Here is a 14140-nt window from a genome sequence, read left to right as displayed (position 1 = left end):
CCATGAAACATCTGTCGCCATTAAATCTCTGCCACAATGTAAAATCATTTTCTCTTTGACAACATAATATAATTTTATTAATTTTAATTTGATTATGTGTTGCCTTTTGTCTCATTATTTGTATTCATATTGATACACTTTCAATATTCTCAAAAATGTATGACACTATATAATTAGTTTTCTTACTAGAAACAGTAACTATTCTAAAATATACAGTCATCAGGCTCCCAAGGTTCTATTATTTGTCTGCAAACAGGCAACATTCTTTAGGTATTCAGAATTGATTACTTGTTTTTTATTCTCTAAATTAAACATTTAATCTTCACGGTGAAACAAAGACAAGTTTGATGTCTGACCTGTTTGGGACAATTGTTTTATGAAATAGATTTGCATCCTCCAGAAGAAAAAAAATATTTAATTAGTGGCATATTCTGATTAATTACTCATTATCCAAAATTCATTACATATGTGGATTCCAAAGTAATTTGTGTTAACTAATCTTAAAATATAACAATGTTACTATGTTTGCCTGTTTCAGCGGTTGATACCCCCTGCTTAAAGGAACGAAAGAAATTGATTGGAGATAAAACACCCCAAGTTGGAGCTTATGTACCTCAGTGTGATGAAAAGGGCGACTACCATCCACTGCAGTGTCACGGCAGCTCCGGTTACTGTTGGTGTGTTGACTCAATTGGTAAAGAGATTGCTGGTACAAAGTACCCACCTGGCCAAACACGCCCAACATGTGGAGTTCCAGGTAACACTCACTATGTGTTATGGTAAAATCATCCTGTAATCTATAAATAGTAATGGAATTTAACTGAAAGAATATTGTGTTTGTTAATATAAAGCAAGAGATAGTTTTCCACTGTTATTACAGTTTTACACTGTTAAATATACATGTCCTTGTGCATCATTACAAGTGTATGTCACTCCTTGAAGAACATTTGGCCATAACGCTCATTATTGAGAAGAATGGCTCAAGGCATTCCAATCACATACCTATTCATTTTTTTGCATAGCCCATTACTTTCACGTATTTCACAAGAATTACCACTGACTGGTGTTGGCGCTACTAAGCTGGGAGGCGCGGAGTCTAACGCAGCCCTGGTGTTCACCAGGGACCCCAGCAAAGAGGTATGGATTACGCTGCGTGAGGTGCACAGTTCGCGGTTCTCCCAGATAGTCACCAGTGCAGTGAATGAAGCGTAGTCAGACAGGCTGGGTAGGAACCAAGGAAGCGCAGTACCACTGAGAATAGGCAAGAGAGTAATCAGGAACGGTCCAAGGGTCAAATCCAGTACGGACAGCAAGGTACAGTGGGTAATCCGGAAGAGTAGTCAAGGGAGCCAAGTTCAGAATTCAGGAGACAACAAGTAATGTAAGGAAGCTAGAGATGTATGAACAATACTCTGGCACCCTAATCGTGCCAGAGTGAGGCTTAAATACAGTGAGAGAGGAAGTGGAGGACAGGAGTTTCCGGCGATCAGACACAGCTGATCGCTGGGCAGCTGCGATCCGAAGATGACCGTCTCCGGCACCCATGAGCGGTGTGGAGGCGGCGCCTGACAATTACGCTGTGGATGATAAGATGTAATCCATAGTTTCTTACAGCAATAGATAGTGCAAAGTTCATAAAAGAGCTAAGATACAAATACCGGACCTTGATTGGTTAAGATATTCTTGGAATACTCATAAGGTTGAACAAAGACATTTCAGAACACCTCAGAAGTGGATCTTGCAGTGCCGTCTTTTACTAGTAATGTCACTGCAAATTTCAAATAGTGATTGATGATAGTAAGTGTAGAGATTTAGACATTTTAACTAGGTTCATGTTTTAGGTGATTCTAAATACCATCTTCTAACGAGAGGTTGAAGTGCTGCTCTCTGAACCATTTTCTCATCCTCTCCTATGACAACGACCTTGTAATTCTTACACCATCTTTCCTTGTGTTATTGTATATCAGCCTAATAGAAGTGTACGAATACTTGATTCTGTGTTCTGTGATCCGCATTTCTTTAACTGACTAATATAGGCCGCAAGGACATCTGCCAGGTCCTCTAAAGATATTACAATTTGAGTTATTCTCACATGGACAATTGGGTCAATTCTCTGACTAGTTGATCTTTTACACTGAATAATCAATCTCTCTACTATAGTAATTTGATCAAATCTGCATTTACTCCATTCCTTGAATATGGCTTACATTTTTAATTTTAAACTAGTGACATAAAAGAATAAATGATCCGTACACGGACTGAGGGCAGAGAATGGTTCTTTCTATGCTCAAACATTGTGCAGTGCTCCAGCATAATTGTAACCGTTTCACTCCTATTTATACGATAATTGCACAGGGGATGTTTCCATTCTGGGTATATAGGCATTCATTTTGGGGTATTGATATGTGGAGTGCAGTGAAGACAGGGCTTGAGCCATGAAACATCTGTCGCCATTAAATCTCTGCCACAATGTAAAATCATTTTCTCTTTGACAACATAATATAATTTTATTAATTTTAATTTGATTGTGTGTTGCATTTTGTCTCATTATTTGTATTCGTATTGATACACTTTCAATATTCTCAAAAATGTATGACACTATATAATTAGTTTTCTTACTAGAAACAGTAACTATTCTAAAATATACAGTCTTCAGGCTCCCAAGGTTCTATTATTTGTCTGCAAACAGGCAACATTCTTTAGGTATTCAGAACTGATTACTTGTTTTTTATTCTCTAAATTAAACATTTAATCTTCACGGTGAAACAAAGACAAGTTTGATGTCTGACCTGTTTGGGACAATTGTTTTATGAAATAGATTTGCATACTCCAGAAGAAAAAAAATATTTAATTAGTGGCATATTCTGATTAATTACTCATTATCCAAAATTCATTACATATGTGGATTCCAAAGTAATTTGTGTTAACTAATCTAAAAATATAACAATGTTACTATGTTTGCCTGTTTCAGCGGTTGATACCCCCTGCTTAAAGGAACGAAAGAAATTGATTGGAGATAAAACACCCCAAGTTGGAGCTTATGTACCTCAGTGTGATGAAAAGGGCGACTACCATCCACTTCAGTGTCACGGCAGCTCCGGTTACTGTTGGTGTGTTGACTCAATTGGTAAAGAGATTGCTGGTACAAAGTCCCCACCTGGCCAAACACGCCCAACATGTGGAGTTCCAGGTAACACTCACTATGTGTTATGGTAAAATCATCCTGTAATCTATAAATAGCAATGGAATTTAACTGAAAGAATATTGTGTTTGTTAATATAAAGCAAGAGATAGTTTTCCACTGTTATTACAGTTTTACACTGTTAAATATACATGTCCTTGTGCATCATTATAAGTATATGTCACTTCTTGAAGAACATTTGGCCATAACGCTCATTATTGAGAAGAATGGCTCAAGGCATTCCAATCACATACCTATTCATTTTTTTGCATAGCCCATTACTTTCACGTATTTCACAAGAATTACCACTGACTGGTGTTGGCGCTACTAAGCTGGGAGGCGCGGAGTCTAACTCAGCCCCGGTGTTCACCAGAGGCCCCAGCAAGGAGGTATGGATTACGCTGCGTGAGGTGCGCAGGTCACGGTTCTACCAGATAGTCACCAGTGCAGTGAATAAAGCGTAGTCAGACAGACCGGGTCGGAACCAAGGATGCGTAGTACCACTCCCACCGCTTCACCTCCCGCCATCAACCAGCTGTGGTCCTCCTTCATCCCCACATCAGGAGAAGAAGTTCACGCCCTTATTCTTTCCTCTCCACCCTCTACCTGTCCTCTTGATCCCATCCCCTCCCACCTCCTTCGCTCTCTCTCCTACTGCCTGCTCCTACCTCGCACACCTCTTCAACCTATCACTCTCCTTTGGCATTGTCCCATCCTCATTCAAACACGCTCTTATCTCTTCTATCCTTAAGAAACCCAATCTCGACTCCTCCTCTCTTGCTAACTACCGCCCTATCTCTCTTCTCCCATATGCCTCCAAATTACTTGATCGGATTGTCTGCAGCCGCCTCACCAGACACCTCTCTGACAACTCCTTCCTTGACCCTCTCCAATCCGGCTACCGCCCGCTCCACTCCACTGAAACAGCCCTGGCTAAAGTTACCGATGATCTCCTATCAGCCAAATCCAAGGGTCACCACTCCATACTCATCCTCCTTGACCTCTCCGCGGCCTTCAACACCGTGGACCACCCCCTCCTACTGCAAACTCTTCTCTCACTCGGCCTCTCTGGCTCTGTCCATGCCTGGTTCACCTCATACCTTGCTAATCGCTCCTTCTCCGTATCCACGTCTGGTTCTTCCTCCACCCCCTCCCCTCTCCCTGTTGGAGTCCCTCAGGGCTCTGTTTTTGGCCCTTTACTCTTTTCGCTCTAGACTTCCTCCCTTGGGGCTCTCGTCTCCTCTTTCGGTCTTCAGTATCACCTATATGCTAATGATATTTAACTCTACATCTCTTCTCCTGATCTTTCCTCCTCCCTCCTCTCTCGTGTAACTGACTGCCTCTCAGCCATCTCATCCTGGATGTCCTCTCGCTGTCTTAAAATTAACATCTCCAAAACCTAACTCATTGTCTTTCCCCCACCCAGGCTCCCTTCCCACCATGACCTCTGTATCGTTGTTAACAACTCCACTATCTCCTCTGTCACCCAACTCCGCTGCCTATGTGTCACTCTCGACTCCTCTCTCTCTTGTGCCCCCCACATTTAATCCCTTGCCCAAGCCTGTCGCTTCCAACTCCGTAACATTGCCCACATCCGTTCCTTCCTCTCTCAAGATGCCACCAAAACTATCATCCATGCTCTCATCATCTCCCGTCTCGACTACTGCAACCTCCTCCTTACTGGCCTCCCCTGCTCCCGCCTTGCCCCCCTCCGCTCTATACTCAATGCGGCTGCGAGACTCATCTTCCTCTCACGCCCCTCCTCCTCTGCCTCCCCTCTCTGTCTTTCCTTACACTGGCTCCCCTTCCCCTACAGAATCTTTTTCAAACTCCTCACCACCACTTACAAGGCTCTCTCTCAGTCTACTGCCCCTTACATCTCTAACCTCCTCTCCATTCACACTCCTGCCCGCTCCCTGCGCTCAGCCAATGATCGCCGCCTCTCCTCCACTCTGATCACCTCTTCCCACTCTAGAATCCAAGACTTCTCCCGTGCTGCCCCCCTTCACTGGAACGACCTCCCTCGCTCCATTCGACTCTCACCCAATCTGTGCTCCTTCAAGCGGGCTCTTAAAACTCACCTGTTCCTTAAGGCCTACCAACCATCCACTTAACCTCTCACCTCTTCTGGTTCTCCCCTGCCCTCTTTCCCTCTCCCTGTTGCTTCACTGCCTCCCTTATGTACCTGATTCTGTTTACCCTCCCTTAGGATGTAAGCTCGTATGAGCAGGGCCCATCTTCCCTCCTGTCTCCATACCTGTTTTTCCACTCCGTCTCTACTGTATCTGCCTGCCTGGAGTTTCTGAAGTACTGGTACTTTGTGTTTATTGTTCTGTACTGTCTTACCCTGGATAGTCTACTGTTTGTACCATGTACGGCGCTGCGGAAACCTTGTAACACCTTACAAATAAACGATAATAATAATAATAATAATAATAATAATACCACAGAGAATAGGCAAGAGAGTAGTCAAGAGCAGTCCAATGGTCAAATCCAGTACGGTCAGCAAGGTACACTTGGTAATCCGGAAGAGTAGTCAAGGTAGCCAAGTTCAGAATTCAGGAGACAACAAGTAACGTAAAGGAAGCTAGAGAGGTATGAACCAATACTCTGGCACCCTAATGGTATTGTCACTGCAAATTTCGAATAGTGACTGATGATAGTAAGAGTATAGATTTAGAGCTTTAAGTAGGTAGTAGGTTCATGTTTAAGGTCATTCTAAACACCATCTTCTTATGAGAGATTAAAGTGCTGCTATCTGAACCATTTTCTCATCCTCTCCTATGACACCGACCTTGTAATTCTTACACCATTTTTCCTTGTGTTTCTGTATATCAGCCTAATAGAAGTGTACGAATACTTGATTCTCTGTTCTGTGATCCGCAATTCTTTAACTGACCAATATAGGCCTCGAGGACATCTGCCAGGTGCTCTCAAGATATTACAGTGTGAGTTATTCTCACATGAACAATTGGGTCAATTCTCAGACTAGTTGACCTTTTACAGTGAATAATCAATCTCTTTACTATAGTATTTGATCAAATCTGGATTGGCTCCATTCCTTGAATATGGCTTACATTTTTCATTTTAATCTAGTTACATAAAAGAATGATCCGTACACGCACTGAGGGCAGAGAATGGCTGTTTCTATGCTCAAACATTTTGCAGTGCTCCAGCATAATTGTTACCGTTTCACTCCTCTTTATAGGATAAATGCACAGGGGATGTTTCCATTCTGGGTATATAGGCATTTATTTTGGGGTTTTGATATGTGGAGTGTAGTGAAGACCGGGCTTGAGCCATGAAACATCTGTCGCCATTAAATCTCTGTCATAATGTAAATTAATTTTCTCTTTGACAACATAATATAATTTTATTAATTTCAATTTGATTGTGTGTTGCCTTTTGTCTCATTATTTGTATTCATATTGATACATTTTCAATATTCTCAAAAATGTATGAAACTATATATTTAGTTTAATTACTAGAAACAGTAACTATTATAAAATATACAGTCATCAGGCTCCCAAGGTTCTAATATTTGTCTGCAAAAAGACAACATTCTTTAGGTATTCAGAATTGATTACTTGTTTTTCTTTCTCTAAATTAATTATTTGATCTTTATTGTGAAACAAAGACAAGTTTGATGTCTGACCTGTCTGGGACAATTGTTTTATGAAATATATTTGAATCCTCCAGAAGAAAAAAAATATTTAATTAGTGACATATTCTGATTAATTACTAATTTTCCAAATTTCATCAGATATGTGGATTCCAAAGTCATTTGCGTTAACTAATCTTAAAATATAACAATGTTACTATGTTTGCCTGTTTCAGCGGTTGATACCCCCTGCTTGAAGGCACGGAAGAAACTGATTGGTGATAAAACCCCCCTAGTTGGAGCTCATGTACCTCAGTGTGATGAAAAGGGCAACTTCAATCCACTGCAGTGTCACGGCAGCTCCGGTTACTGTTGGTGTGTTGACTCAAATGGTGAAGAAATTGCTGGCACAAAGACCCCACCTGGCCAAACACGCCCAACATGTGGAGTTCCAGGTAAGATTTCATTGAGTATTATGGTAAAACAAATCGCTATCTGTAAACAGGAACAGAAAATATACACAAAGAGACAGAATAGCAGTGAATATGGCTAAAATACTCCTAAGACTGTCATTGAAAGTGGGATCCAGCATTGGTTATCCACTCTTGTCAAGCTTCTGTGAATTCAACAGTCTTGTAATAGGCCACTTGTCATTTCCCAAAGGGCCACAATTTTATTCTGGTCATTAGACCCATCCTAGTAATATGCATCATGACCAAATTATACTGAAGTATAACCACTCTCTATTTCTTACTAAAGTATATTCTTCTTTTAATATTTCTATTTAATCTTACAGATTCAGATACATGTCCTTATGCAGTAGCTGTGGTAAAAAAATCAAGGAGATTTAACTTTAATGAACTGAAGGGTAAGACATCCTGTCATTCAAAAGTAGGAAATACAGCAAGCTGGAATGCTCCCATAAAAGTACTTCTTAAGAAGAATTTGCTGCAGTGGGAAGGACCTGAAAAAAAATCTATTGAGAAAGGTAAATAAATATCAAATATAAACAAGAAGCATTTTTCTGGGGTATGTATCATTAAACAGGATGTGTAGTTGTAGGTGGTCGCTGTTAAATTGCAACAGGTTGTACATACAGGTACATGATAAATTCTAAAAACCAGTGGTGTCGAGGGTTTGGAGGAATCCTGGCAGCAGGCATCGGTTGGTTGGCGGTAGGTGAAGGTGGCGAGCCAGTTAACATTTGGTTCTGGGGACTTAGGGTTCCCGCCGAGGTTCCTCCTGCACTGGAGTCGAGCAAAGAGACAAATGTGCGAGAAGTCCTCTGCTCCAAGGTAAAGTCTTGCTATAGACCCCAAATCTGCAACTGTCTTACTGTCCGTGGCACAAATTGGAGACACTGTGAATTCCAAATCCATACTGCAAGAACTCTGGGGCCAACAATTCATAAGAATTGCAGTATTTTTCCTCTGGGAACTGATTGTCATGCTTCTCTCGCACCAGCACTTTTCTCACTCTCCTTGACTTCCCAAGAGCAGCACTGGAGAGCTCCTTCAAGGACCCCAATGTCAGCTGGCTGTGTTGTTGTTTGTGCTCAGAGGAATCCTGATAGTAGTTGCAACTTGCATCTGCTTCTAAACCTTTACCGAATGCCAGATCTACCCTTAATTCCACTCCAAACCATTTGGGCCGGAACCTCAAGAAAGTCGATGCTAGATAGACTGTGCTTGGCTGAATAAGCAGTTGCTCTCAGTGAGTTCAGGTTATGCTCTGCAGCAAGGAGCAGACATTTGGGGACATCAGGAGTTACCACATAGGTCTGTTGCATGGTATGGAATTCTCTCCAAATTTTTCAGGAAACAGCTCACCTAACTCCCAGAAATGGGCTGTGTGAGGTTGGCCTGGTTGTTTTGTTTTACAGCCTGTGGATCCCGATGCAGCCTGCAGGAATAGGCAAAAGATGCACTAAGTTTCAGCCAAAAATACCCAAGAACTTGAGAATCAACACCAAAACCTGACATTGCTCCTTTCCAGTGTAACTTCCAAATATCCCTTGCTCTTCCATGGTCACAGCTGCTGCTGTGGGTCAAAGTGTAGCTCTGAGTTGTGCAGGGCAATGTACATATGTCAGTTTCAGTGATTTCATATGGGGCGGGCCTTAGGTAATGTTGAAGTGTGCATCTTAAACAGGGGGTGAGGGAACAGATTTAAGAAGAAGACTATATTAATACTTGTGGTTACTTTTGGGGCACCCACTGGTTGTTTTAATTATTTTTTAAACAAGTCATTTCGGGGTACACTGCAGACATGTTTGCAGCAAGTTCTATGCAGTGTTTGCAGTTATCCCAAAAAAAGGAGCCAAGCAAATTTCACTGAAATATTATTTGTCATCCCCAAAGGTTATTTTTTTAAAATAAAGCAATCATAATTGTGCTTTGCTGTCTGTCCTATACATCTTTTGATGGAGTGATTGTGGCGAATGGGCCAGACACACTAATGCCAAAGATGGATATTGAGTCTGCCTTCCAACTCATTCTGGCACACCTCAAATCTTTCCATTTGCTAGGTTTCATATGATTATAAGGTGGTTTATAGACCTCTACCTATCCATGGACTGATCCAATTCATGCTCCTTTGTCATTGAGTAGAGTCTTGGAATGGGTGGTGAATCTGGCATGGATTATGTCATTCACTATCAGGATGATTTCTTGTGCATGGGACAGGGTGCTCTAGATGATTGCTAGAGTTTGTTGCATACGGTGGTGCAGGTAACGGTTCATTTTGTAGTCCTCCTGGCATCCAAGAAAACAAAATTTCCAGCACAATAATGCATTTTTAGATAGAAGCATAGAAAATTGAACAATGTGTCATCCTGATTGTTCTACCTCTCTGTCATTCAGTTGCTTAGTTACTTCTCTTGCTTGTGGCTAAATGTGTGATTTTACATAAAACATGTCCTGGCTAAATGTTAGCAGGTGCTTTGGCTCCATTAGTGGAAATGGTTGGTCTTCAGGCTTGTTTCCAAATATGTTGTTTGTAATGGGTGTGTAGCGGTCAGGCATACTGCTATATTGAGGAGTCATTGTACTGCTTGATCCAGTCCATCTAAATGCAACAGGGCTACATGTGTGGTGCTTTGGGCTTAAGATGTTTCTGAAAAGGCAAATTGTTCCAGAAAAAGTTAATTTGAAGAGTTTGCTTGTAAGAGGGAGACATGATCACAATAGTAGAGGATTAGGTTTCAGTTTGTTACTGTCCTGAGTTATAAAATGAAGTTGTCAGTGGTTCGTTTACCATAGGGCCATGTTCTACTTTTGTGTTGGAGTCCCTTCCAGAGCTGCCATATCGGGTTGTAAGCATTCAACAAGGTATGTCTATTGTGGCACAGGCACATTTCTTGTGACACGGGCACACCGCAGACATCAGTCACAGACAGCTTCTTATTGAAACAAACAATGCTTTATTGTTTTAATAAACATCAACTGTCAGGTCGACACCAGGCAATCTATCACTGGCTAGTCCCAGTTTCCCTATTTGGTCACCAGCCACTAGCTGGCATTGGTCACAATGCACAATACAATCTTTTATAGTTGAGACTCCTCCTACAGCCTTGACTTGATGGACAGGTGACACTCCCCCTTTGCTTTCACAAAGGAGTTCCCCACAGGTGTTCTGTAATTACTTCTCTGCAGACACACTCCATCATTCTGCTGTAGCTGTGGAAGACACTTTTAAAGCATGTAACTACTATCACAAATGTCATACTTCTACTGTGTGACACATGTCTCAGACCTGTTTATAACTGAACATAACAATTTTCACCGCACCAAGCTGAACCCCTTATATGTTGAAGAGATCTATATGTCTCATAAAGTGGGGAGGTGCTCCTACACATTACCAATATACATATTGAAAAGAGGAAAAGAGGAAAGGGGGGGATGGGAAAATGTGTATATATATACACATTTTCCCATCCCCCCCTTTCCTCTTTTCCACTGTTTATAACTGAACCTAGGTGCACTGCTATACCTGAATCTAACTCGGTCTGCGGCCTTTTACTTCCAGACTGTCAGCTGCATAGCTGATTCCACTCTTAGAGGCTTGTAGCAAGCCACTCCCTTTGCCACACTATATAATATTACATTTGTAGTCATGTTTTTTATGTTGTTAAAGTATCGTCAATAAATGCCTTCACATTAGCCACACAGCCTTGTGTGTTGCTTATGGGTATGGGTTTGGCATGGTGTGTAATTAATGTTAAGTGATTCTGCAGCTAAGTCTTTTAGGAATCGCATCTTTTGTGGGCACTGGAGGGCTGGTGCAATGATATGATGACAATCAGCAATAGTATCTAGCTGCTTCTGATTGGCTGATTGCATATTGACCCCCTCTAGCTGATAGTACTTAACACTTTCAAGCCACATCTCTACACTATCATGGGGCGTAAGTATACAAACTTGTTAGCCTGAGGTACTCAAATACCACTAATTTGAGCTGAATCAACTTGAGATACGCCAGAATGTATTATACTATTTGTTTTCCTAAAATTCATAAAGAGTGTCTATAATATTATACTTCTACCATTTAGCTGTTTCAGAGTTCTTCTCAGCCAGTTGCATCCCAGGAGCCAAAGAGGCAAACTTGTGTAAACAGTGTGCAGGAGAGGGAGACAAGAAGTGTCAGCACAGTCCGGTTGAGCCATATTATGGTGATGATGGGGCTTTCAGGTGGGTAGAAATTGACTTTTTTTTTTATCTAATACTACTTCTTTATACACAGAATGCACCATAAAACACTAAGCTACTTAGATATTAGGCTTTGTCAAGCTCAAGAAACTGCTTTCGGACTGGGTACAAATAATCAACAGATTAACTGTCTATCCGAGTGCAGCTATAGGAATATCTATATAGCATAATACCAGGCAAAGGTAAGAATACAAGTTTTTGTCCTGTATAGCGGCACAGAGATTATTGTATTTTCTTTCCTTTCTGCAGATGTTTGAGAGACGATAAGGGAGATGTAGCTTTTGTGAAAAGCACAGGCTTGCCAGGTAAAGTAATATACAGATCTAAACACTTCATTGTTTTATTGAGTCACATGATGTCTTACATTTTTTTCCCTAAAAGTTATAAAGGCTACGCAAGAAACACCATACTGCTATTCTTCAAGATATTGTTACAAAATGGTACATGCATGGAAAAAATGTTTAGCTAGACTAATTGGAATCCCAGAGGTCAAATGAGTCCATCAATGAACTGTTAAAATATTCGTAGTCTGCATAGAATGATTTCATCGACACCTTCCACATAAAGTCATAGTAACCAGATCCAGGCTAAAGGATGCTTTTAGTACACAGGGTATGTTGGGGAGCTTTTAGGGGATGTGGAGGAAAAATAAAAAATATTTGTTATTGTCAGGATTCAAACCCAGGGCTTCTGCCTCCGTGGACTGCTGCTCTGCTGACTGAGCTATTCTGGCTGCTGGACAGTTCCTTGTCTTTATTCAGTGTTCTAGATCAGTTCCAGTGATCTCCTGATCTTCCAGCATGCCTTAGCTCCACCCCTTGACTTCCTATAAAAGCCTGGCCAGTTCCTGTCTCCAGTGCCCGATTATTGTGCTCTGTGCCTGTGATCTAGCGCCTGCTGCTGTCCCTGTCCCTGTCCCTGTCCCTGTCCCTGTCCCTGTCCCTGTCCCTGTCCCTGTCCCTGTCCCTGTCCCTGTTCCTGTTCCTGTCCCTGTCCCTGTTCCTGTCTACCTGCATTTACTACACGTGTACCGACCTCGGCTTGCCCTCCACTACGCTTCTGCCTCAACCTTTGGACCGCTACGCCTCTCTGTGTACCGAACCTGGCTTGTTTGACCTTTCTTCCATCTTATCTCCTGTTAGCCAGCCTTCCTCCCTGCCACTGGGCTGCTATCCAGTCTCCGGACCGTGACAGTTCTATACTCAAGACAAACCAACCAAGTTAGTGTTAAGAGTCGCATCTTGGCATCAGGGGACAACCGAGCACGTGTGTAAAAGTTAATTAAGTTAATTAATTATTCCTTATAAGCCTCCAGTGGCTAATCTCTCTGCCAATTGATGATTAGCCAGTTTAAGTATTTTAGGCATGGCTTAGCCTCCCTGCCGATTATAGCGTCCTGTATCCTGCATGTGTTATTGACCTGCTCTGTGACTATCCTTATTATTCCTGTAGATACTCTGCTAAACTTCTTTTTGACCTCTGTTGTGACCCTGTTCCTGGACTTTGCTTGTGTTACTGATTGCCCTGACTTTTGGCTTCTACCTCAGACCTCCCTACTCGCTGCAAGCCCTGACACTTCATCCTGTTCCTGACCTCTTTGACCGCTATGGACCCCCCTGACCTCAGCCTGTCTTTGACTATCTGCTCCTATCTTGGCTGCCGCCTCCTATTCACCAGCTGCGGTTTAGCATATAAGCTTTCACTACACATGAGCTTAAGACCAGGGGGCATCTAAGTACCTGTGAGCGCATGAAGCTCTAAGGGTGGGTGCTATAGGCTAAGACCTCTGTCTCCTGTTCCGGAAGCTCATATCTGTAGCTGCTAACCATAACGGTTAGCAACAATTGTAAAAGCTGTGATCCCAATAGTGGTTATGGTATATAATGAGGTCCCAAGAGCTAGTAATTATACAACCTCTGTGTAGTATGGATGCAACATTACCACCCTGGAGATGATTTTACCTAGAATAATGATTTTAAAGTGGCTACTAAGAGTTTGTGGAGACCTGAAACATGTGGTGTCTCCTAATAAAAATGATCAAACTCTAAGCTTAATGGGCTTAATGTTTATTAATATACAGGGCCAGGAAAAATACCTCTTCCAATTACAATCAAGTTCCTGCACTGTAAACTACTCCTCATCTCCTGTTAAATTAACAAAAAGTCCATAAGACACAATGTTCATTTCTCAGCAGCGTCTCTGCTAGTCAACCAGGGTTGGGTATCAAGAAATTGGGGCAACCCACATCATTAGGACCCCTGAATTACAGTAGCCAGCCTATGGTTCTTTAATATCTCGTAAAAGATAAAAACTTAACTTACACAAAAACACATACTTCAGCATAAAAGTTTCACATGTCAAGTCTCATTAATAACTTTTTTTGCCAACCTTTACTGGCTAACCTTCCAATTAGAGAAAATGTTCAGAGCAAAATCCCTATGTGTATTTTTAAGTTGCTCTAAATCAAAATTGACTGAACAGGATATAAAGGGCCATGTCCTGGGTTACATGGGAGACCTATTGTTAACCATTCATCCATAACTATGGGTAAGACTTATGTTTTCTTTCTTTGTACCCTAAACAAAATATATATATATTCGTGTACTGTTCTCTTCATACATCTTGATACACCCTGTCTTTTGGATAAAGTTA

At 41.6% G+C, this 14140-nt stretch overlaps 1 protein-coding gene across 3 annotated transcripts in view; it reads left to right on the top strand.

Annotated features, from left to right (window-relative positions):
• Positions 1-14140, top strand: part of LOC142143610 (uncharacterized) — a 98404-nt gene that overhangs the window by 42707 nt on the left and 41557 nt on the right. For all 3 annotated transcript variants that reach the window (XM_075201585.1, XM_075201584.1, XM_075201583.1), the window contains 6 exons: positions 539-757; positions 2972-3190; positions 7019-7237; positions 7579-7770; positions 11332-11470; positions 11738-11793. In XM_075201585.1, the coding sequence (XP_075057686.1) occupies positions 539-757; positions 2972-3190; positions 7019-7237; positions 7579-7770; positions 11332-11470; positions 11738-11793 (1044 nt within the window). The remainder of the gene's footprint in view (positions 1-538; positions 758-2971; positions 3191-7018; positions 7238-7578; positions 7771-11331; positions 11471-11737; positions 11794-14140) is intronic.

The sequence above is a fragment of the Mixophyes fleayi genome, chromosome 3 (genome assembly GCF_038048845.1).
Source record: "Mixophyes fleayi isolate aMixFle1 chromosome 3, aMixFle1.hap1, whole genome shotgun sequence".
Taxonomy (NCBI): Eukaryota; Metazoa; Chordata; class Amphibia; order Anura; family Limnodynastidae; genus Mixophyes; species Mixophyes fleayi.
Note: the sequence above shows the minus strand (reverse complement) of the source record. Positions and strands in the feature narration are given on the sequence as shown.